This window comes from Hippoglossus stenolepis, chromosome 7 (assembly GCF_022539355.2).
Source record: "Hippoglossus stenolepis isolate QCI-W04-F060 chromosome 7, HSTE1.2, whole genome shotgun sequence".
Lineage (NCBI taxonomy): Eukaryota > Metazoa > Chordata > Actinopteri > Pleuronectiformes > Pleuronectidae > Hippoglossus > Hippoglossus stenolepis.
Window position 1 is genome coordinate 19,586,106 of NC_061489.1, and position 26,080 is coordinate 19,612,185.

Below are 26,080 nucleotides of genomic sequence, written 5' to 3' on the forward strand. Positions count from 1 at the left end.
GACTCAGACAAATCTCTTTTTCAGTTCAGCATTAAACATCATTACTTATTTATAACTCAGTGCCAGATGACGGGGAAAGAAAAGGGGGAGAGAGACGCACCAGGCAGACAACACCGCAACTCGCCTGGTGTCTCTCTGTGAGATATCTGATTGCACTGTTTAAACCTGCCTTTCATCTGGTGTTGCTACGGAAAACCCAATTATACAAGAGCTGCAAATGGACTTTTGATTTAACAATACATAATTTAATTGGCATATTAGAAGTGCCCCAAACATCCAGCTCTAGCTTTCAGCGCAGGACTGCAGTTGCGAGCAGACGCGGGAATGCAATTCAAGCGAGAGCTAATCATTCAGTAATGTTTAAATTGGACGGTTTTAATTAACTCTAAATGCTGCATTGTTTTTTCTTCTTATTTCATGACAGATTTGGCATACTAAAGTCAAATGAACACCATGTGGGAGAATTAGCATCATGAGATCTGTGTGCAAATGAGTTTTCATAAAAGTTGAAAATCAGACGGAGCTAACAATCATGTGTTCTCTTTGTCCCCCCACAGATCCCAGCGAGGGCTTTCACTGCCAGGACGAGTGTCGCATCCTAGGCCACTCTGACCGCTGTTGGATGCCCCGTGTACAGATCCCAGCGCGAGCCAAATCACCCGAGCACGGCCGCAATGTCATCGCTCTGTCTATCGAGGCCACCACAGTGGACGTGCCCCACTACGAAGATGGCACCACCAAGAGGACTTTTGCCACCTTCGGCAAGGATGGGCCCGAGGACGTGGAGCGGGGAGAGATAAAGGGAAAGCGGACTCAGGAGTCTCAGGTGTGCAGCCCCAAGGCGAATGGAGGGGCTGTCCGTGAAGCTGGCAACGGGCGTGAGGCAGCCAGCCCCATCACCTCCCCTGTGCACCTGAAGAGCCCACTGTCCAAACCGTCGTCTGCCTACAACACACTTAAATGCCGCGACGCAGAGCGAATCGCCAACCACAGCTTGCTGCGGCAGCCGGAGGGGAAGGACAGTGAGCCGGCTGTCAGGGAGATCAACACGCTTCTCCACGATGGCCGAGACAAGGAATCCCCCAGCAGCAAGCGCCTGAAGGACATTGTGCTTTAGCGAGCTTCTCTATGACACACACCAACATGCATACACACATACAGTGTAAACTCACATATATATACCCCGCAATAGCTGTGTGTGCACAGGAGGACATCAGGCCGTGGAAGTAGAGAGAGACACACCCATTTGCAGTATCCAATAATGAAGAACCAGCTCGGGCTGCCGATGATGAACTGTAGTATGCTGCAGCTAGATGTGTGCTCAAGCTGAGGTAGTGGATGTGGCTTTGTTGTAGTCGCAGTACGTTTTCCTTGTTTGCTTTTTGTTCAGTTTTCATTCTATCAGTCTGCAATGAGTGGACAGGCAGGTTACTGTTGACTGCATGGACATGGCCCGGCGGAGCTCTCCAGCCCTTTGCGCCAAAGCAGGACACTACACGTTTGGACACCCGAGGTGCCGACTCACAAGTACAGTTTTGCCTTTCGAACTACTTTTGTATCACAAACTGATATTTGCCTTCTTTGGTTTTGCAGTTTGTTCTAGCTGCCAAAATCGCTCTTTGTTCCTTTGTATAGTGAGCTCCGTCAGTGTAATAAGCAACAACAGACATACACAGGATTCAGCTAAAAATATTCTCAGTGCATTCAGGAGCAGGGGAGCGAGGCCTTTCCGTTTCATTCGCCCCTCTCCCCGACTAATAAGAGAAACTTTCTCGCCGTATCCCTGAGGACATCCTAGTGTCATCAGACTGTGAGGTCTTTACAGTATTTATATTTTATCACGGATGGAGCTAAATGAACTCTCACTATCTGCCCAGCCGCTCTGAACACTGGAAGTTGGACCGACCGATCCTTGTGTTCAAATTGAGTTGTATGAAAAAAAGACTTACTGCTTTTGAAATCTCCTGTGCCCAACCTTGATTGTAGCCAGTGGAGCACAAATTAGAACTTTGTGCTCTGGTCTTGTACCTTTTTTGACTTTTGATTATGGGGCTAGGATAGAAGGGATCGTCACTCATGTCTTGCTATGTGAAACTCTGTATAGGGTTTACTATTATCATTTTTAATAACCTGTTGTTATGTGACAATCCCTTTAATGTTTTGTTTCAAGAGAAAAAACAAATAAACATTGGTGTTCAACTGAAGCTACAGTAGCGTTTGTTACACAAACACAAAAATGAAAAAAAACATATATGCCAAAATATATTTTATAAATAATTTAAAAATGTATAATGAGAATATTTAATGCTGTGTAGTTATTTTATGAGTAAGTTATACTTGAAAAATTAACTTGCTTTTGTTCATTTGTCTTTTGCTTTTTTATTGAATCTGATTTTATTTTTCATTTTCAAAATGAACTTGGATTATTTTTTTTGTTTATTGTGTGACCCCTGGCAACTGTTGACTTGCAGTCTACCTTGTTGTAAAGAGTTTCTTATTGGTCAGTTCTTGTGCCATCAAGTTTCTGTGTGGGCTACTAGAAAATGTAAAAAAAGACAAAAAAAAATTCTACAAAAAAAGCGATTTCAGCACCAACATTAGTGTGTCAGTTCAATGAGCTTAGAGTGAGATAGCAAAAGAAACCAAAAAAGATGCAAACAAAACCTTAAAGATTGCAGGATGTTGCATTATCTTAGTATCTAAGGAGGAGAAAGAACGGCTCCCAGTGTTCTCCAAGCTGGTAAACAGGTGTCTACCTATTGTAAGAGTCGGCTTTCCTATTGGGCCCAATCAAGTTTAAATAAGACTTTTTCAGCTTCAACTGAGGGCATTCTGATGTGCAGAATAGCTTTGCTCAGCACTGCTGTCACCCTTTGCCATCTGTGTTCACATGAACTCAAAGATAAGGTTACGACCAGAGTGGTACAAACATGGCTCTCCCCTCCAACAGGCACCACACAACAGACTGGGTGGAATCGTGTTCCAATGAACTAAGGTCTCGGAAGAACCGTGTTGCACATCAGCAATGTGGTTTTTGTTGCTTTGCAGTAAACTATGTACAATGTCGAAAAATATGAATGAAAATGGACAAATTGCATACAACAAACTAGATCTTGTAGCTGAATGTTTTGCTGGTCTCACCCATGGCTTCTGGCAACATGAAAATCGGAATAATCACTGAATGTATACAGCAGCTTATAATTAAACTATTAAATGTTCTCTGCTTTGATTCCTTGTCTTTACTCAGCTTATTTTGATTTGAAAATTGTGATGTAGAAATTGACTGTTTGTAAGACTCCTGCAGCTATTGTGCAAACTTTTCAGTTTTTTTACATGAGGATAAAACCAATTAGGACTTATTAGTGGAAACAGTGTCTAAGCTTCAGGCCTCCAGGGGAACACCTCCGATGACAGCGCTTGCCAGGAGATGCCTTGGATATATACCCCAGTGGCCAACTCTGGTATTGTAATGAAAAATGAAGACAAGAAAAATATTTTGTACAGACCAGGAAAACTGTATTTGTGTTGTGCCTCACATGGGCACATGTGAGAATTTGGATGCTTTTTTAAAGCCAGATTTGACATGTATCTGTATCTTAGCTGCACAGAGCTGTTCAAAGTGTAGCTTGTGTGCTCCACCTCTTGCCCAATGTCAGCTGAGATCAGCTCCAGTCCGTCCGCAACCCTCAAAGGAAAAGTATAGATAATGGATCTATGGATATTGTTGCCACTTTTTCAGTAAACCTATCACGTTGGCAATCTGTCAACAACCAGAATTTGGAATGAGCTATTGTACTTTTGGAAAGTGGGAGTTAGCAAGCGTAGCTCACTAGCATTCATATGTTTTCTTGTTACTTCCACACCTGCTGAGTCATGTACAGCTCTTGCACACTCAGGGCTGTATTTAGACTACAGTGCACAAAGAAGAGGGTTAGCTGTCACTCATGGGTCCAAACGGTAAATGACCAGACTGTCACCGACAGTGACAGGTGTCCTGTAACCTCAGTTCATTGAGTGAGTTGAATCAAAACACATAGAAACTAACACATGGAGTCATGGAGTAGTGTCCAAATCACAGATGGGGCTATATGAGCCAAGAGTACAAAACCTGCCAGTGTGATCACTGGGCTCAGTTCGGGTTTGGACACAAAACAGAATGCCTGTGGCGTTCAGGTTGGGCTTTATCTCTCAGGCACTGTCGGGTTCGGACAGAACATTTCAGCCTGAGACTGTGGATGTATATAGAGTCTGTAATAAGTCACTTGACTAAAAATGCACAAGCTTAAGTAAAACAGAAGAAAAGGCTCTCTGGTTGCTCACCTGTAGAGCCAGTTCACATATCAAGGCTAGGTCCTCTTGCAGTCTTGAATCAGACGCTCCTCTCCCCTGTGTTTCCTTTCTTTCCCGACTGTCGCTGTAAATAGAGCAGAAATGGCAAAAAAAAAAACAATAATGAATTCAAATGACCATTAATTAACTTGAATAATGTGCAAGTCAGCAAAGGATGAGAAACTCCTCCTCGCCATAATACATTTATCATCTCGAATATGATGTGCATGTCTGAGGACTGTTCTCGAAAACAGCATGATAACACATGGAGTGATGTCTATTCAATTTGTCATGATATAATGGATATAAACAGTTTGAGTCAAGGCTGGCTTCAACTCTGCATTAATATTCCATGCATGCTGTTGTTGCTCTTCCCCATTATTTCCCAAGCAGACCTTGGGGAATCTTTCAACATGTGAGGTGAGAGCATCTTAGAGTTGGTCACACGTTGCATTTGTGAGATATTTAACTTTGCAAAATTCTCCTAAAAAGACTACAGCTAAATGCTACAGGACCATGTAGCTTGTCAGAGATTTGAGACTCACACAAGGCTAATGGTTAATGCTGTTTTACAGGCAACCGTGTGATGTCATTACAACAGATTCCAACAGAAATATTGATCGATTAGTCAACTTTGAGTGGAAGCTGTGAAACACGTTGAAAGGGAAGATAGAGCCTGATTCTCTCTTCGCTCGTCTGCAACAATTTCTATGACATTTTCACTCGATAACAGCTCCACTTTCCAACTCTCCCATACACAGGAGATCTTTCTCCTGAGTAAGTTTGTATGGATTGATGAGGAGCAGGAGAGGATAGATGTAGAACAGGATACATTCCAGCACTGTAGACACAGAAGAAGAAGAAGAAGAAGAAGAAAAAAAGACAACACAGCTGCCCTCCATGATAAGAAAAGGAGGTTGGCTTCATTTCTATAATTAATTTGACATTCCTTCTTTACCCTCTGGTGGAGCCAACATGAAAGCTGGTCTTAAAGCACACTTGCTAACACATCCATTAGTCTATAAGGAGGATCTGGTTTCTTCCAGCTAAGTTCTCTTCTCTTGGGCAATACCGCTATTCCAGCTCTGCCCCACTCATATGAATTACTCATGCCCTTTCAGTAGTGTTTAGACCCCTGGGTCTCCATAACAAACTTGCCTGAGCCAATGGTACTGTCCTACCTCCAACTGAAGGGCAAAGCAAGCATTTAAAGAGCAGTTTCATTATCATTAACCTGAAAAACTGACTTGGTGGCGGAATTTTCCAGTTATTCTTCCAAACTTGTATGTTAAAAAACTTTGTCTTCCAAAGCAGCAGCTTCCCCCGGAGTCAAACCCAACTTGAAATTCACGAGCCGTATTTGTGAATCCCCCGAATTGGTGCTTGCCAACGCATGTGTAATTACTCCTGACTCACAATAGTCATGGAGAATATTCTTCATTACAGCAAGATTTATAACAAAGGTTACCAGGACACACTTCCTATTAACAGCCTATTAATGTTTCAATTATCCTTTTGCAAAATGGTGAGGGGGGGGGGGGATTTGGAGAGAACAATTAAAATGATTTATTTCTGACACAGATGTGCTTTGCAAAAGAGCAGGAGGGCCTGCAGCCTTGCATTCCTTCAGTACAAAATAGTCCATTGCCTGTTCTTTTGAGGGAGACCCCCTCAACCAACCCCCAATCAGACGCACTGATCTTTGTCGCTCTAGTGACCTCATTCTCTCAAAAGGACCTGCAGCTGCTCCTGCCTCATTATGACCAACTACTCCATTCAAGAACCTCTGGTGGAGGCTCACCACTGGATTGCGTGACAGCCAAGACGTCTTAGAAAGAAAGCAACGTTTTGTGTCCTTAAAAAGATCAAATAATAAATTCAAGTGATGCGCTCTAAAATTGAAGATTTTTAGGTCATTTGCATTCTGAGTTTTTGCCTGTAGCTACATGATAATGGGCCAATTCCGTTTTATCTGTTATTTGATGTAGCTGGAAAATCCAATGGTTGTCCAAAGGTTGTTTATTTCAATGACTGCGCCCACAAATACAGTATCTACAGGAGAGGATTTTCTCTGCCTTCTCCACTGCTGCACTTTGCCAAATAAATTTTATTTCAGGCATGCAAATGACACTGAATCTGCCATTTTTGGTTCACACCTCTTCTCCAATTTTTCTCCACAAATGAGCAAGTGAGGTGATCAACACTTGAGATTCACAAGGTGCTGTTTTCGTAAGTCTCACTAAAACTCAACTCAATTTGAAGTATCTTCAAAGAAAAGAGCTCTTGTTTTTTGGCCTGCGGGCAGTTTCCTCTATCATGCGCAGTTTCTCTGTTCTCTTTAAAACCAGTTACCATAAAGATAATGCTTTGTTCCACAGATTCACACCTATAAGCAAAACGATTAACATCTCTGTTGGAGAGAAATCCAACAAAGCCCAGAGCTGGTTTCACCTCAGCCTGTCCTCACCATAGACTGAATATTTAACGCTCCTCACAGCACATCTGTCCTGGTCCCTGGTGTCCCATGGATGACAGGTTCAGACTCTGCCACTCTTAAAGCTTTGCCGCAGTCCTAGTGGTTTGAAAGAGGTGAGGGCGTAGAATGGGATATTAGCTCCACAAAGCCACAGGAAGTTTGTAGAAATTATGAAGACTCTCAGGGACGTATTTTTCTTGGCCAAAAGGCAAGTCTATCTAAACAAGAAGAATAACCTTTTGTTATAGCTTTATATTGTATTGAAGAGGTTAGTCCTTGTCACAATGAGAAGTGGGCTGGTCATTGCTATCAGTAAGAAGACTGATTACCCTCTCTATCTCCCCACCACAACTACTTATCTAATAGGCCTGGCCAGTGGCCACTTCTCTTTGTGGTAGTCACAATGGAACTTTGATCACTGCTGAAATGAGTGGCTCAAACAATAGTCTGCATTCACAGAACACCACAGAGTCCCGAGCGAGATGGGAAGCAGCGGCTGCCACATTCCCCCAGCTAGCTTTAATTGGAAGTGATGCTAGACAGATCATATCATAACCATTAGTGATGCCCTGATAAAACTGACCTGGGAGCTGCTCTGTGAAGCCTCTTTGTCTGAGAGGGGTCCAATGAGCCCCAGGACCCCGCTCCCTGCCATCTCCAGCAGCAATCATAGGGTGACCTCTGCCACCTCTCTCAGCCCTGAATGCCCAGGATGCTGGCTCTGGGGCTGGGGAACAGGGGCAGTTGACCTCCCCCTCTCTGGAGGATAAAAACGCTGATAGCAGGGACTAGAAATTAAAGACTGTGGCCTTTGAAAGCCTCCATTATTGTCAGCGGGAGCACAGCAATGAATCTCACTGGCTCTCTCCATAGACATGCATTATCGGCGGGGTGATTATTTGACCCTAAGTCTCTGTTTGCCAATGATTTATTTTACCCTGGCACAGGTACGTTGCCTGACCTCTCTGCCCTTTTGTAGGAAAACAGTGACAGAAAACACCTGAATAGTGTTGGACTGTGGGTTGAATAAGTCATACAAATGTCTCAGGAGTTTTAGGAGCCATTTTTAATCTATTTTTGAATCCATTTCAAATATAATTCCCCGTCTCAGAGGAAAGAAGCCCTTTGCAGGAATACACAGGGAACTAAAAAGATTGGGTCAATTGTTCCTCTGCTACAGTAATTCAGAAAGATGGATTGTAGTCCAAAGTGAGACCAAAATGTGCTGTGAAAAGCTAAAACCAAAGGAGCATGTCAATTCAAATGTCAGTTCTCGAGGTATGCTCGCAGACAAGAGAGTAGGACTCTAAAATATGCAATATCTTCAAAAACCTTTGAGGCAGTCAGGGGTCTTTGTTTTCTGAAGTGTTTCTCGCTGTTCTGCTTCGTGTGATTTTTTTTATCTACAAACGTTTGTGCAGTTTGAAGATATTTAGGCAAAATATGACTTGAGTTTTCCGACACTGCGACACATTTTCTTCTTTGCGACTGCAACTCTGATGAATTGATTATCTACAATGCATTTAATGACACATTGATTTTAACCTTTTTGCTTTTCAGCTTCCATTTATCATACTGTTTTATGCAAGCTGCAGTTTAGAGGGTTCAGTTTCCCGGCCCTCTGTTTTGATATGGAGTAAAAGGAGAGAATAACGCTTTTTTTTAGGTTTGTGTAACAAGGAATGCAGCTGCGAAAGAAAGTTTGTGGTAGAACTCAGCTAATGGTGAATAAAGACGAACACTTTAAAACCATCATACACTAGTTTCTTCTGGTTTTCTCTCATCAGCAGTCGCTCGGCTGACTCAACATGCTGAACTGAACTGCCAGTGAAAGATAGTTGTCCGACTGCTGACCGCTCCTCATCCACTGGCTGGCTCAGAAAGGGGAAAAGACATTTGTGTAGAAGACATACTCCATATTGATTAAATTAAGCTATATATTTTTATTCTTCTGCTGGTAGAGAAAACAAAGTGATGTTATCAGTAGAAGGTAAATTTATGCAAAACGACCAAACTACAGTATTTCAAATAACTGTATAGTTCATATCATGGCATTTATACTGAGAGAATCTTACATAATATGTAACATATTGTAACATATTACAGTTTTTAGGTCTCTAATAGTACATAGAATGTATATCATAATGTGTCCTTGCTCAGATTTAGGCAAAAACACTTTAAATACGATCAGGCAAGGACACTGTTTTTATTCAATATTAATAAACTTAATAAATGAAATTAACTTTTTTTGTACTTATGTTTGACCAAGGCCACAAACTTTCCCTTAAAATGCTTTTAAAAATGTATTTAGTTTTTTGCTTTTATTGCATTGCACAAGCTGCTTTTGTAGGGAAAACAAATTAAATATTTTGTCAGTGAACTATTTGCATTTAACTAAATTGATATAAAGCATAATTTGAATGCCAGTATATTTCTTTCAGAATAAATTTTCTGCTGCAAATTCCAGTTTTACTCTAAAGCCCATTCTCCACATTAAGTTGTCCATTAGGCCCCAACCAGCCAGTTTGATTTATAATACCAATACCGATCAATTAAAATTAATGATTGTTCCCTCCAGCAAGTATTCAATCAAATGTCAGTTTACAAAATGTGGAGACGAGGGAGCATCTTACATTCTATGTGTTAAACTTACTATACATGTATGCTTACATATATTATTCATAACATTATCAAACCAATTCAGTTAAATTAGGATCGCAATTTAAATATGAATGATGTACAAATAAGATGTCAGCAGATAAACACATGCATAATGTTTACACAATGCTGTCGTAAATAGGTGCTTTTGTTGTCCTTGTAAAAGCCTGTGACAAAGAAGGGGTTGAATGGTTCTCACTATTCTGCAAGAAGAATACGAGATTACTGAAAGAGCTGAAATTGGAACGTTGTGTAGAGTGCACGCTATTTATTGTCCCTTATGTTATTTAAATCTCTGAACAAAAGTGAATGGATCGCCTGCAGCTTTGACTGCAGGTGTGTGTAGTTTCTTGTGCAGCTGGTGGAAGGAATTGGACATGGTTTTTGTTTGGGCCAAAGTTGTAGAAATTGTTCCAGACACATTTCTGCACAACAAAAAAAAAAGAACATGAAATAGTGTCGGGAATAAAGCGCTAGAAGAGAAGGAGGGCGCTCGGTCCACGGTGGCGAGTGGCTGCATCATCACAAATATATCTTCACAGATTTCTTGTGGGCGGTTTATGTAATTTGTTACTCGACACTGGGGCTCGTCAACACACAAACCAGTGTATATGTCTCCATGCTGAGTGTTGTATCTGTAAAATCCTGGTTCAGCTTACAAAGGCTGATTTACCAACCCTTGTGGCCACACTTGATTTCTCTATGTGCATTGAGTAATGTTCTCAGGTGGCATTGTTTATGTTAACACTACCTTCAGTGCGGAGGATTATATTCAAATTGACGTGTCAAAATCTTTTGTCCTCTTTGTAAAGTTGTATTCAGACTCAAACAGCCACTGCTGCTCAGTGCAGCAATGCTACGCTTTCAGAAGTCACAAACATCCCTGGAGACTAAGTGTCTCCGTTCAATGTAACCTCATGAAGAATAAGTAGCCTGGTCTGAGGTTTCCCCCCCAAAACCACTTAAACAATGGAAGGCCTGGCTGATACCACCAACATGGCAGGAGGGGGAGGATAAAACCTACCTTTGATGCACAGTGACAAACTGTGTGTGTTAGAAACTTCCCCCCCACACTGATTCCTGGGAGCCTTTTGTCAAATTGAACAAGATGGCCTCTAATGAACCTGCACCTCAATTTCCTAAACAAACTAGCATTTTTATGGAACAGAGTGCCACCATTACGGGAGGCTCCTTGTGGGATTGTCTATATTACAGCTTCAGTGGTGCAGTTCATCATGTCCCCAGATCAGCATGAGCTGGCAAATGCAGTGGTAGAGGGAAGGTTATTACCTCAAGCAAGGAGTTTATGTTTTCATCTGCGTTTGTTTGTTTGTTAGCAGGATTATGCAAAAACTGCTGGACAGATTACAACGAAACTCGGTGGAAGCATGTGGTGTGGTCAGGGAAGAATCTTAATCCAGGAATTTTTTATAAATTTCTTTAATATTGGGCGATAGGGTGTTTTCCTGCATTTAAATTTATTCCTCTGAGAGTAATACATGGATCTTGGTGAAGATCCAAATACAAATCTGGCTCTAGTGACTTGAAATGTGGTTTCATAAAGGGACTGACTCTACTAAGTGCCATTCTGGTTGGTGATAGCAGTGGGGACTCACTGACCATAGTAATTACTGATAATTAGTTTTTTGTATTTATAAGTATGCAGATAACCTGCAGGAGTCACTGTTTGTAACATGTACTTGTAAAAGTTACAACAACTTTGTCAAAGACAGATTTTCTGCCGTTTGCTTGACAGGGAGACGATTCAAAACGTTTTTTTTTTCCCAAAGCATTTAGAGACAGTAATTGAGGCAGACAGGAATTGTTGTTTGCTGCCTCATATCAGTAAAATGTTGTGCTCTATTCAGACAAAAGCTTTTTTCAGTTTGTAGAGCAACTATCTGTCAGTTAAGTAACATCACAGATTACAGTCTTAGGCCTCAGGAATACGCAACACATAGATCATCAAACCTTCCAAAGTTGTTTTAGCCCCCCCCCCCCAAAAAAAACAATGATTGAGTGTGTGAATAAATTAAACAACAGATAAAAGCTAGAGTTTAATCTCCCACAGTATTCTCTCATAACCAGAGGAGGAACACAATACTGCATATTGCTATCCAGTGGAAAGATAGGGGCCCTGCTAATGTTGCCATAGAAATATGATTATTCTGATGATTATCAATCAAGCAGAGACCAATGTCCTTGTGCTGCACTCATTTACTTCACTGTTGGGATGTTTAAAAAAAAAAAAAAACACCAAGCAAAGACAACTAATAGAAAACCTGATCACCCTGGGGGACATATTTTTTAATTCTTCTGGCACTTTAAAAAGATCCGGGGTGAAGAGCTAATGGTGTGACAGAAATAAGATGCCAATATCTTCATTACATCAAGCAAGAAATGGGTTATTAAAATTGCAGCATCAAGGTTTTAACTGTTTGTTTCCCGGCCCTCTCTTGCACTGTGGAGAATAAGGGCGGCTCAGTGATTTACTCAATGTTGCGGATTGAGCACGGTGGCAGGAGTGAACAGTGGTATCAGTGCAAATTTGCCAGATACTGCTGCCCTCACAAATAAGTATTGGCCTCTGAAAGAACAATGGTGTATAACTTGTTTTGACCGAACTTGGCTGCAATATGGGAAATACCAATTTCCACTTGTGTCGTTATCTAATCAAAAGGACATGCCTAAATACACACACTTCAAACAATGATTTCCAGGAAATTAAGACACACACACACAATACAAGGATGAGCACTCCACATACACAAGGAAACATGCACCTATTCACGTCAGCACTGGCAACAGTATTGTCTGTCGAACATTATAAGTAGGGATACAGATGTTGGAATAAAAAGACGCTCTTGCAGCCTCTGTGTATTCTTCATCAGAAATCTTCTACAACATAAGCAACGACTGCAGAAAAAGGTTTTCAGCTTTTTAATCATTTCTATTATAGGCAAATGCACAATATGATCCTGATTGGGCAGCGTCGTCTCGATAACCATGATTTTTATGATGATTGCAGTGTAGGTCCACACACCAAAGCCTGTGACCATCAAAATACCAATGAGTGAAAAAAAATAAAAATCATTATTACAGTCATAAAAATCTCACTGTGGTTCTGCTGCAGCACCACAGCCTTTGCCCAGAAACAAAGCGTAACTGGGGTGATGCAGGCATTCATTAAAATCAGGGTTTGGCATGATTAATGGCACTTGCAATTTACATGGAAGAATACAGGCTCTGTTGAGGCTTGGGGAGGAAAATTGGACTGGATTGGGTAAAGGGGTGGGTGGTCCTTACTTTGCTCTGTGGAAACCCACTTCCTTTGTCAGGTTGTGCTGTACTGCGATGCCTCTTAGGGATAAAGTCTCCGGAGCACAATGAGTTTCCTTTGACGAGTAGCATCTTCATTTTTTTACATTTTATTTCTCCTTTTTGGGGCGGGGGGGAGGCTGATCATTATTTCCTCATTTTGCATTCATTTCATCAGAGATAATTTATCTCTGTCTGCTTTAATGAAGTGATAATTCCATGATAATTAACGTAATCCTGCACCAAAGCAAATTTGCCTAATGACTGTTGTTTTGATAGTCAGATCCGGTGCATGAGAGTATGTCCACACTGGGAGGAATCGAGGCTCAGTGCCAGGCAGAGGAAACAGGAGGAAGCAGAGGCAGGAGCCAAAAGGACAGAGAAAAGTACCAGAGAATTTTTACTTTGTGACCTTAACTTTCTGTGGTTGGGTGAAGGGACCCAGAGCACTTTCCTTTCAGCAGTTCAAATAATAGGGTGCTAATAGGTCAGCTCAGTGGAAGAAAGCCTGTTTGGCATGCCCTCTTATGTCTGACTACAAATACGACTGCCTGGAGATGATGAGGCAGGTGAGCGAGTGCCTGGGCCAAGGTATTTTCCCTGACATTTCATTTGTTCAGGGGTACCAACTTTGACATTTCATTTGTTTGATATTTGTTCGACTCACACACCAGAAAAGTTTAACCTTCTCCGATCCTGGATTAAACATCCATAACTACTCCCTTTGCAGTCATGAAATGAATAGATTAGCATCGGATAAGGCATCAACAATTGATTGTGGCACAAAGCTGTGCATGCCTGACCCCTCACAGAAATCTATAATGGTGGGCACTGCATTACTTTAAATCCATGACCAAAGGATCCCTTTGCTGAAAGGTATATGTAGGGTTTTTGTTATAAATATAAAAATTGACGCCGCAAGTCCGTCTCTGCTGTCAATTGCGACAATTCAACCCATCTGTATAGCATCAAATAACAAATTAAAACCAAACTTACTGGATAAATGAGCACTTGAAGAAATGTCCGTGTGATAAGAACGACATAAAATTTCAAAAATAACACATTTTTGGACCAGTAATCTCACTTTTTAGATTGGTCCATGTCCCATATGCTAACGCGGAGAAGGCAGGGTTTATGACCTTGGCTTCACTTTTGTGTATTTTTATGCACAAACTTTGATAGGCTACAAACATGCATGCAGACCTTAGAGTTTTAATAGCTACAGATGATATTTTGTTGTATAGATGTTTTCCTCTTAAAAATTCCATCTATGTCCAGTAACTTGTGATGTTTTCGTCACTTTCCGTATTTCCCAGTAGTTCATATTCTGTGCATGGGCTTGAATGTAGGTGGACATATAAAGGGGCGTTCAACCATGGAAAATACGAACTAACTCTAAATATGTTTATACTATTATATAATAATAATATACCTAGCTCTAGAATCTGACCCTTCACCATACACTGTGCATAAGAGCATTACTCATTGATGCTCAAACTTTATTTTAGGTTTACTTTGGTTTCATATACTGTATTGTGTTCCTAATAACTCGACTTTCAGGGAAGTTTATTTGTGTCACTTTTCTCTAACTTTATATTTATCATATAAGGACGCACATACAAAACGAACAGAGGATTTATAATGATTATGTATACACTTCATTAAAAATGTTTACAGACAAGCACCAAGCATGTATGGGTTTAAAATGACCCTGTCAGCAGGAGAACGTTTCAAAAATACAGCACTCAGTGAAAATGACAGAAATATATGGTGATTTTGAAACTGCCCGCAAATGAAATAGATTGTGATTTTTTTTTCCTTCCACGTCAAAAAAATAAATAAAATAAACACAAAGCAAAAGCACAAAGACAGGCCTGGATTAATGGCTTTCAAGTGAAAGTGGAGCTGGAACATCCAGCTGGTTTGATCAATCCACTGACTCACCCTGGATGTGGGGAAGACTGGCAGCCAACAAATCACCAGCATGTTTGTGTGTTTTACATGATTAAGCATATGGAGGCAGCATTAAATCACCCTTACCTTGCTTGACAAAGTGACAGCTGCGAGACCTCCTTCACTTCCCTGAGCATGTATTGACAGGAGGTGTTTCCATTCGAAAAATTAAGATGAATTGACTAAAACAAAAAACACGACCATTACGCATGATAACAATGAATTAACAGCATCTTTTAGTGAAGCATCGGGACCATGAATGCCACCTAATCAGCCTTTAGCACTGCCGAATGGAATATAATGTAAATCACCGGTAGTTATTATCAAATGAATTATTAGTATATAAACAGCTTTTAACATTATACAAACTGTGCATCATTATAAAAGGCTTTATTATTGTTTCCTCATCCCCATGAATTGATTCCCTTTTATCCGTACAGTATATCAGCGGTATTGCAGCTGCTCATTTGAGTTAATAGATGAATGGCTCACGAGTGAGCTCACACATTGTGACATCCTGTGAAGAGGTTTGTTGAAATTGCGCGACGTCCGTCTTCCTGACACGCGCTGATACTCTTACTCTAATGAGACATTTTCATTTTATCTGCAAGGTGACAATTTCGGCTATTTATTCCGTTCTAATTTCCTCAGTGGCATGTGTAAACAGACAGCAGCAGATGGTCGCTCAAGAGTATAAGCATGGAAATGTTACAGCAATTCGCCCTCATAGGAGTGAACCCGGAAGTTGCAGAAACTGGCAGGTCAGACACAAACTGCTCAACTGATGAGATTTGGGTCAAAATTGATTATTGAGGCAGATAAATAAGAAAAAAAAGACTAAATGAGTCTTACTTCACATTGAAGAGTTAAATGCTTTATTGATCTCATAAAGGAATAACGGATATGACATTAGAAACTTCGTCAAGTGATTAAACAGTGTGACTGCACACAGGTTTATTCCATAACTGAAGTCTGATGGATGCAGATGTTCCTTTTATTGACAACAGCAGCACAGGGATATGTTCGTTTTATCTATTGTCATTTCTTGTTTAATTACCTCTGCCAAGGAGGTTGTGCTTTGGTCTGCATTTGTTTGTTTGCAGTATGATGCAGAAATGACTGGAGGAGACAGGGCAGCCATGGAGGAATGTAGTGTGGATCTTTATCAGGGTGAAGATTTATTCACTTTCTTTAACATTGCGAGGTTCAGTGTTTTTCAACATTTCCGTGGATTTCTCAGAGAATAATTAACGGCTCCAGATGATAAAAATCAGACATGTTTAGGGGCTGATATTTATGAGCGTGCGCAATTTGGTACGGATCCAATGAATTCAAATGGTAGTTTCGTAAAGGGACTGCTGGGTCTGGGCGGATGTATGCACTCTATTGCACAAGTCCAGACTGTCTTCATCATAAATGTCTGTATAGGAGACAACACATCCCTGGTCCATGAAATGACCTTTAAAAATCCACCTCATTTAGCTGAAACCAGACAACAGATGAAAACTATGACAGCCGTCACAACACCCAAACTACAACGTCTACACTGTATTTTGCCAGAGGTATGATCTTTGCAAGCGATTGTCCCTTTAAAGACTAAAAGATTATTTTCAAGAAAGTGTAGCAATTATGCTGTTATGTTATTACCTCCGCACCATGGAGCTCACAAATGGCATCATGCTCACTTTTCTGTCTGGTCACTGGTCTTTTCAAGTCCTTCAAATGTTCTGTGGATACGCCTAGAGGGAAAAGACGGGGTAGAATTACAGCCTGATGTCTGAGGCAAACAAAATTGATGAGATGATTATTTTACTCAGCACATTCAGGCTCCAACACGGGTGCCAACTTCAACACTAACCCTCTGCAACACTGCAAGTTTCTCACAGCAGAATTAAGACATTTATTAAAAAATAACCCCAGAATGTTTCACGTGCTGATGTCCTGTGGAAAACCCACAATGATTTAATGGGTTTTGTCGGCCTTGTCGAATTTGGTGTGACTCGGTTAGGGATACGATCAATATTAATAAACTGAATAAAAAGGCGATCAGCGCAGGTGGGACTCATCAACGCAGGTGACGTTAATCACAAGAACAGCACGTTCCCGACAATCACAATTCTCCAGTTTGCGGTTGCACGTAGGTGAAATGCTCTGTGTGCAGCAGCAGTGATGCAGCTTCAGGGCTCTGCTTACTGAGTCCAGCAGCCGGCCTTTACTTTCTGTTTCAGACAGAAATCTGTAACCAGCATTACCACCAGCCAAACAAACAGCTCATTCCAAACAGGCTGGTTTACAACGGGCACAGCAGTAAAGTAGGATAACATTGTTTTGTCGTTGCTGTAAGTGATTAGTCAAAATGAACTGTAAGGAAGTGAAGAAAAAACATCTCTAATTTACTGAGGAAACATAATAGGGGGTCTGTCAGACCCTGTGGTCCAGTGTGGATAGCTGTGTTAAAGACGAGGTTGGAGCGATAGAGTGGCTGCTCATTAAAACCTCCAATCTGCTGGGAGAAGAATGGCAATGGGCCCAATAGGCCTCTGAAATGTTGGGAATATGTGCACCCTTACACAGTGGTGTGTGTGTGTGTGTGTGTGTGTGTGTGTGTGTGTGTGTGTGTCTGTCTGTGTGTGGGTGTATCAATTAGGCAGGGTTGTTGGGTTTCTCTCTCCAAAGTACCTAAATAATTTAACCATCAGGGGTCAGCTCCTATTAACCAGTGTGACATCAGGTCTACATAGCGACAGTGTTTACAAAGCAACAAATTACTGAGGAAGCTGAAGAGAAACAGGGTTTAATAAAAAAGTGTGACACTACATGATGCAGCCTCGCACACTCTGTCCGACAGAGAGAGGTTTTCACTACAAGCCTCCGATACTCTCACTCACTACCAAGGTGGGAGCCGTATAAATTGGCTCTGCTGATTCTGTAACTGCTTCCATCAAACTAGATTAGGAAGGTGAGCTGGAAGATGGACCCCTGATGGTTAATTGAAGTTTTATTAATGCTGCTGAAATTCAACTGGAAAAAAGGGCTGATATGACCGCAGGGCTGCTGGGGAGCCTTCCACATTGCAGTGTTTTAAACCAATTATAGGTATTTTCCAGTGTCTTTATCCTTACATGCTTGGCAAGGAAACCCATTTTGCTTGACCTTGACTGTCCCTCTGCGGTTGTCTGCGCTGAGGATACAGAGCAGCTCCCCAGTGAGAATTCTATGTATTCTACTATTAATTATTCATCAGCTCATCGCTAACATAGCAGTCTGGTGGAGGGACTGACACATTAGTAGTTTGAAGTGGGCTTTTCACTCAACCTTAATATGGTGTTTATAGTTGATTATGTAACAACACCATATTCAACATTGGCTTTGCCCCTATTCTACCACTGGCACAATGAGCCACAGGATTTTTGTTCAGAGTATGAAAGCTGTGTACTCTGTTTCAATCATGTCCATACACAGCATTTTAGTTTATTTGTCCCTTTGAACAAAAATAATAAATGGTAGAGTAGATTTTAGATGTCCTTAGCTTCTAATTTGGCATTGACTGTAGGTATGTCCACCAAGGAGATTATGTATTCAACCCAGTCCGTTAGCTTGTTGATTGACTTGTTTGTCAGCAGGTTTATGCACAAACTATAGAACAAATCTATTTGGGCCAAGAAAGAAACCATTACATTTTGGTGCAGATCTGGACAAAGGAGATGATCCAGGAATTTGTTTATTGAACATTGAACATTGTGAGATGGGGAGTTTCTTTTGGCATTTTCACCAATTTCCCTGGAAAACTCAGACATATTTAGGGAACTAATATCTATAAGTGTGTGGAATTTTGAGTGGATCCAAAAAAATAATCTGATCCTAGCGGATTTAAATTCTGTTTCATAAGGGGACAGCACCAGTTAGTCTGAGCAGCATGAATTACACTAGACAACCAGATGTTAATGGAACGAACAGACCCTTTTTGGTCAGAGGTATGATTCCACTTTCATATCTGTTTGTGAGAAAAATAAGCATTTGGCCGGAGTCTGTTGTAGCCTGAAAAAAGGGGGAAAAGCTCTCCTCTTTTGTCCAATTACTTTAATATTATTTATATATCTAATTTGTTTGAACATTGTAAATATTTAATCTAAAATTGGGCCGAGAAATTAATCAGAAACACTGTTTTCATACAGTTCTGATCTGTGTCCTATAGCAAGTTCTTCAACTGGAGAAAAAACACGATGGTGCTGTCAGTGGCATCTATGGATGAATTGACACGTCTGCTGCTGGTGTTACTGGTGTCAAGTAAATTGAAAACAGACTGTGTTCGCTGTCATAAATGTTACTGTGATGGTTACAGGCACTTTACTGCCTTCCCAAGATCAAGGTTGGAGCGAGCTGCTCCAGCTACCCATGCACACATTTTGTCAATTTACTGCACCAGTGAGTTCCATAAATATATATTTACACTCTCATAATGTCTTGTAGTGTGTATGTGGCCACTCAGAATTAAGACATGGGACTATACCTGCTATGCTTAAGTAATATACTGTATTTCCAAATGGACATTTTTTTCAGTCACTGTGTGCCACGATGCCCAGTAGACAAGAAAATAAGGTGTCAACAGCACTTTCCATGTTGATAGAGCATGCCCTTCTGCAGCGGATCGGATTGGGCCCTTTCAAATAGACCCTATTAAATACACCCAGAAATCTGTAGGAACAGCCTTTAGACTGACGACCCCCTTCTGCTACTGCAGCTTCCAGTCTTTATAACATTAATATTAATTTTCTTGGTTTTAACGAAGCAGGCAACAGGCATGGGGTGCCCTGGGAGCACTGCATTTAGCATCAATGGAGATACAGTCAAACAACCAAACATAGAGGGAGGAAGTTGGCTGTCTCCTTCCCCTGGGCTCCATATTAATGAGACAATGCCACACTGCAGCCAATTACAGACACTCCCAGACAGATGCCTGTGGTCCAAGACAACGTCCCACCGTAGACTCAACCCCCATCTCCCCACAGTCACCATTCCTTTACGTGAGCATACACACATAATTTCCCCTGACAAAAAGCCATACAGGATATACATTTTGCACATTTTCGCAGCTGGCCACCAACTATGGACAGTAAAGGAAAAAGTAAAGAGCTAAACCCATAAATAAAACCTCCCTTGAACTCACATCTGGAGCATATACACATTAAAAACATATTATTTGATTCACATGACAATTATCTTTCCATCCATTGTAAATGCTTCTGTTCGGGGTCATGAGAGCTGGAGCCAGGTGCACTTGAACCTCGGTGTCTGCTATTCAAACACTGGATTTGCCAGGTATAAAGGACACTTCTCTGCAGAGGCAATGGTTACTCGAATATGTGTCCAGACCATCTGTGCACGTAACAAGACAAGTGTTTATAAAGGCACATATTATTATATTAATAATGCTCCCTTAAAATGACTCTAATACTGAGCTATTAACTTCAGACCAGGTATTCGCTGGTCTAAGTGATTTCACATTCTGTTCTCTCAAGACAGTAATATGTCAGAAATGATCACAACCACATCTCATTCTAAGAATAGTACACTCATGTGCAAGAGGTTTTATTATTTAATTAATAATATATATAAATTACATGTCAATTAGCGTATAGAGCAAAAATATCACATCAAGCAGTAAAATGTCCACAGAATCTTTTTTTATATTTATGTTGAGCTGCATGGCAAATTATTTTGGTCTGTTTTTCAGTAGGAATTATCAGTGATTTAGACAATATTGTGTATATTAACGACCAATCTCTCCATACAGACATTTTAGTCTCCAGTTTACCTAACCTCCATTCTGCAGCCTTTGAACGGTTGGAAACCGACATGTAAATAGAGAGAACACGCAAACTCAAAACAATGACGGCCCGAGCTGTCGATTTGAGTTTGAACGGCTTCCTGTTGTGAGGTGACTGCTATCAAGAGTCTCATTATGATTCAATGAAACATTCCCATCAGAGTATTTTAAGGATCATGGCAGAAAACCTATGAAATTTCATCCTCTTTTCAGCCGGTCTAACATGACACAAAATAAGAGTGCTGTTAAACGTAACTCTGTATTTTAAAGGTCTTGTCTAACTCTTGTTAATTGTGCATTACAGAGCTGACACAGTGGGAATGAGGCAACCTGCCGGCAGCAGAGCAGCCTATATTTAGGATGGCACCACTACATGCTCTTTTGAATAGGTAGGCTTAGTGGTATATGGCTGCACTCAGCACAATAGGAGTAAGTAACTGCTGTTGCCTACTGAATTCTGAATTGAGAGTGAGAGCTCTTATCAAAGCCCAAGCTCCTTAGAAAAGAGGCTCTCAGCCGGATGGAATGTACATTCACCCAGTAAAGCACTGATGCACAACTGCTGTACAATCACCACCAGTTTTACAGGACACATGTGACAGCCAGTACACTTTCGTCTCTCGTCTTTTGTCCCAAATTAATCCTATTCACAGCTGAAAAATGATTTGGTGGCACGTTACAGTAGTGGGTCAAAATCTGTTCCTTGTGACTGGTCCGGCCATGTGTCAATCAGAAAACAGCCAGGGACCAGTTTGTTGTTCCTAGAGCTCCAGCAGTTTGGTATTTGCTTCTTAGGAGCAGGATATATTAAGAATGACAAGAAATGTGTAGATTATGACACATTTCATTTGTAATGACTTCTCCTTAATATTTTCAAACCAATGTTGGTTAAAATGTCACAAGGAACAAATTTAATAACAGGAACATGTTGGTTTGTTGCTGTAATGGCAGAGCAAAAAACTTTGTTGGACCATCAGCAACAGGAGCTGTCAGTGAAGCAGTTTTAGCATTTGTGCAAAAATACATCTCTGCTATGCTGCATGAAATAAAAACTTTTAAATAATGATTGTGCACAAAGGTTGTCTTTACTTTGTTTGTTTGGCATTTCTAAATATTTGACACATATGACTGACCGTGTAGAATTTAAGGCTGGGATGTACACCCTTGGACTTGCAATGCTCCACTTCAACATATAATGGTTGCACATTGTTCAACAAGGAGATCCTTTGCACTTTGACATCCTCCATGAGTATAGAAATAAAAAACGGCCTGAATCTGCCACGACCTGGCAGCTTAAAAAATGTTTGCAGACAAAAGAGTGGCCCATTTTGAGAGTGGAGGCAGACAGATACCAATAGGGGTCTGGGGACCTGAAAATCATTGGGCTTGGCTGGAATTCGGGGTGAATCAGGGCCAGAGGAACGATGCATGGGCCCGATACAGCTCAGGGGAGGGGGAGGGAGTGGCATGACTGGAATTAATTCCCTGTGATTGAGGCAATTGCCAAGGTTACTGCAGAGAATCAAACAGTGGAATGTCACAGGAAGTATTGTTTTCACAGGCACAGTATCCTTGGTCACGGCTTATACCAAGGAGATGCTAATGATAGCTTTATCTTGTATCGTGTATTCCCACGAGGCACACCTCTGTCTTAGGTAAGAACCATCACAGTCTAATTTTCAAAGGAGATCTATATGGCTCAGCCCCTTGAGGATTTAACCATTTTGGATTTTGTAGATACAGTGAAAAGACAAAAAGAAAGATTTTTTTTCCATTTTTCAAACATTCCCTGGTTGCAGAAAAATACAGAAAGTGAAGTGAGCAGAAACCTAAACAATAAATTCTCGTTTCCATGGTACACCAGAACACAAAGGTGTAACCAAATCCTGGGTAATTAAATCTGGCTCTAGGTTTGTAGAGAGCTAAGGAATTCCAGTGTAATCACTATAAACTGTACCCTGACAACACAAGTAATTTCAGCCAAATGTAAACCAGTTGTAAACCAAGTGTAAACCTTCAGTCCACTGTAAACATTTCCCATAAGTCTTATCTAACTGATGCTGAGACTCATGAGAGCTGCATCTACTGAGTACAACACATTATTGTTGAATAATCTTAATAAAATAATGAAGGATTCTCTGAGAGACACCTCTTAATATAAACTGTGTTGAGAATTGCTCCTCTGGGATTAATAAAGTACTTGCATCATTTATTCATGACATACATGAAACAGTGCTTCTGTTCAATGCACCATTCTGATACTTATATGCAGAAAAAGAAAAAGAAAAGGCAATGACGACAAAAGTGAAATGTTGTAAACTTTACACACCATTAAAACACATGGTAAGGGTGTATCTAAGGTGGCCACTACAGTATTCACCACATAGAGTAGTTGCTTTCTAGCTTTGACCACCATGCAGCACCAGGCACTATCCTGAGAAGCAGGACAATGTCACTGATCAAATAATGGGTCCAGTTGGATTTTAAAGAGTTGGGGCGACTCATGAATGTCACATTCACTGTTCAGTGTGTGCAGGTGACATTTCATTAGAGCTTGTTGCCTATGCTTCACAAACGCACGCCCTGCGAAATAAGTTCCCCGGTCTGTAATTAGACCGTTTAGCTTTCAACCAAAACGTGTTAAATTGCCAACTACGCGTTAGTTCGAGGTCGAATGAAAACCTTCCGCTTTGTGAGAGTGTAAACACTGTGGGACTCACAAGTGGGACCATCAGCAACAGGTGCTGTCATCAGTTAGCCCCGCTGCCCGGGAGGAGCAACAATGAGACATCAGCAGCAAAGATAGTGGTGGTGCTGGAGCAGACACATTAGTCCCACCGCCAGCATCAGGGCTGTCATCAGCAACGGAAGTGGAGTGTTTGCTTGGCAAGGCTTGTAAATGGCAGCTCTTGTGGGGCAGATAAAGCAAAGATGAGCGGGAGCAGGGCAGGCCAGCAGCAGCAGCAGCAGCTCCACGTAGCCCTGCACATGCTTGGAGTTTCGGCATGGATCTATTTTGAAAATGGTGATGGCAAATTTGTCTGTTGGCCTGGAAATGATTATAAAGAATCACAGTATTTATCCAGATCCTAATTTAATAATGGAGCGTGACAAGGAAGAGCTATTATTAGCCTGTGCAGCCTGAGAGAACAGGGCCATCGAACCTGCTGGACTCTGACCAGGGAGGAAGACATCTCTGCAGTGACATGTTGCACTGCTGCCCTCTAAACTAACTGCACCGAGAGATTCAAGTCTCCACACGGAGCTTCGACTCCGACTGCACATTCATGTCATTGGCCCCGGAGCTGACTGACTCTGTATTGTCACCGCTGCCTGTGGAGTCCAACCTGGTGTGATCGATTCAATTCGAGGATTGGATGTATCAGTTTGCACACACAGAAGGTCAAGGAAGAGACTCCTCTAAAGGTAAGACCTTAATCAGCTTGTGCAGTGTGACACCACAGTTTGTTTATTGTGCAGTATTTAGAGGCTGGATGTTCATCATGGCCTGTTTCTGTCTGCATCGGTTGTGCTGCTTGTGATGCTTACTGAACATCAGGTCTATTATGGATTCATCTCTACGTGACATTGTTTTCGTAAGCTGCAGTTGACGTTGTTACATCAGCCGTTTTTTTTGTGCCCAGTGGGCGGTGTGGTTACTCTGTGACAGACTGTTACTGCTACTGTGTCTACAGTGTTGTGTTGTTGCTCTGAAATGAGGAGTTCTGTCATTAGCTGAAGTTGTGGTAGACTGCAGCAACCAATTTGTTACACAACTTAACCCGGGTTAGGCATTGTCTTTTTCCGTTTAATGGTGTAACTATAGTTTATTTAAAGTCTGCATTAGTTTGCATTGGCATTAATACAGTTAAACTGTTTGTAAATCTGTGTTGTAAACAATAATATTCCATAACATCTTGTGTTATTTATATCTCTAATTAAATGCACAGTAAATCCATCAGGGCTGCGACAAATATTTTTATTTCATTGATGATTAACCAGCAGAATATGTTCTCAATTAATCAATTGATTGCTTGAGAAATAAAATTATCAAATTGTATAAAATGATTGCCTGAACATTAAGGTGATGACAAAATAATGTTTTTTTAACCAACAGTCCAGAACCTGAAGATTATCACTTTGCTGTCACACGAGACAAAGAAAAGCTGCAAATCCTCACATTTGAGGAGTTAAGATTTTTTTGTCAAATGAATGCTTGAAAAATTAATGGAATTATAATAATTAATTATCAGAAGTTTTCCCTACTAATATAACATTGCCTATCTACCCATAGCCTCAGCTTTAAACTCTACACAGACTATGCTGTGCTGAATCTGCTATGTTAAGGTAGAACCACAGAATACAGAGAACCATGGTGTCTTAGGTGGTAATATTGTAATTTTTTACCTTAGCTGTATTATGGACTTCATCTTAAATTTGTGTGGGGTCAGTTATTCTAAAGCAAGTGGTGCAGACCAACATGTGCCAAAGTTTGGATAAGGGTATTATACTCAGTCAATATTTAAGAGGGTTATATGAATATTTTGATAAAACTTTCATCCTTTGGTTGTTAGCATTGAAACCAATGTCAAAACTGTATGAGAAAGCAGGAGACAAGGACAAAGGGGCTGAACAGGATATTAATTTAATAATTTAAAGGAATGAAGTCAGTTATTTGAGGACATAATACACGTGTGGACCACCTGCAGCGATTCTCCTGCTCGATTTCCTCCAGAACAAGTTTAATTAACCAAGTCTGGCTAGAGTGTGTAATGTGCTAAAAAAAAACACCTACCTTTATTCTGACTATGAATAAAAGTTCTCCCTGCTGTAGAAAGTTGAAACAAGGAATTCAAACATGAATAATCAATGTATATCAATGCTGAACTGAAAAAGCTGCATAGATTTCTATCATTTGTGTGTCCAATATAAAAGTCTCATTGCTGATCAGAGTGATGCTAATCCTGCCTGTTTTTTCACACTCTGATAAGTTGATATATTACCTTCATGCAAGCAGAGTCTCAAACAGCTGTTTAATCTGACTGAGAACAAGCTGTCAGTGGAAGCCTGGACTGTTGTCGGTGTGTTGTGTACATGTACACACGTGACGTAGCACAACACCGTGATTCTGTGACAGCAGAGATATTAGAGTCCCACTTTGATTGAGGGAGTGAGAAAACCAGTGAGTGATAATGAGGACATGACAGCTGCTTCCAAAATATAAAATACTAAAGGCTAATTACTCCCATGAGATGGGAGGGATAAACATCCCTAAGTCAGTTGTTGTTATTGAATAATATTATTTTTGCAAATTCATCCCACTTGTATTGTGCTGGATAATAACATTGTGTCTCTTTGAAACGTTACAGATCAAAAAATGTATGGAGAGCAAAAAATTAAGATGCATCTGGAAGCATTTTGTCAACTAACAGCAGCACTTTAAATTCTTCCCTTAGAAATATGTGGTTAATTGTAAAAGTATTTGGTCACAGTTGTACTACAAACAGATGTTGGGGTCT

At 40.8% G+C, this 26,080-nt stretch overlaps 1 protein-coding gene and 1 long non-coding RNA gene across 10 annotated transcripts in view; one reads left to right on the forward strand and one right to left on the reverse strand.

Annotated features, from left to right (window-relative positions):
- pcdh19 (protocadherin 19) overlaps window positions 1-3,229 on the forward strand; it is a 54,017-nt gene extending 50,788 nt beyond the window's left edge. For all 8 annotated transcript variants that reach the window (XM_035161802.2, XM_035161803.2, XM_035161804.2 and 5 more), the window contains exon 5: window positions 558-3,229. In XM_035161802.2, coding sequence (XP_035017693.1) covers window positions 558-1,117 — 560 coding nt within the window. In that variant the 3' untranslated portion in view covers window positions 1,118-3,229. The remainder of the gene's footprint in view (window positions 1-557) is intronic.
- Window positions 1-26,080, reverse strand: part of LOC118112469 — a 126,932-nt gene that overhangs the window by 4,643 nt on the left and 96,209 nt on the right. Inside the window, exons 2-3 of one of the 2 annotated variants that reach the window (XR_004697224.2) lie at window positions 16,382-16,473; window positions 4,321-4,414 (exon numbers count right to left, since the gene is read on the reverse strand). This is a non-coding gene — a long non-coding RNA (uncharacterized LOC118112469). The remainder of the gene's footprint in view (window positions 1-4,320; window positions 4,415-16,381; window positions 16,474-26,080) is intronic. The other variant, XR_004697225.2, reaches the window with a different exon arrangement.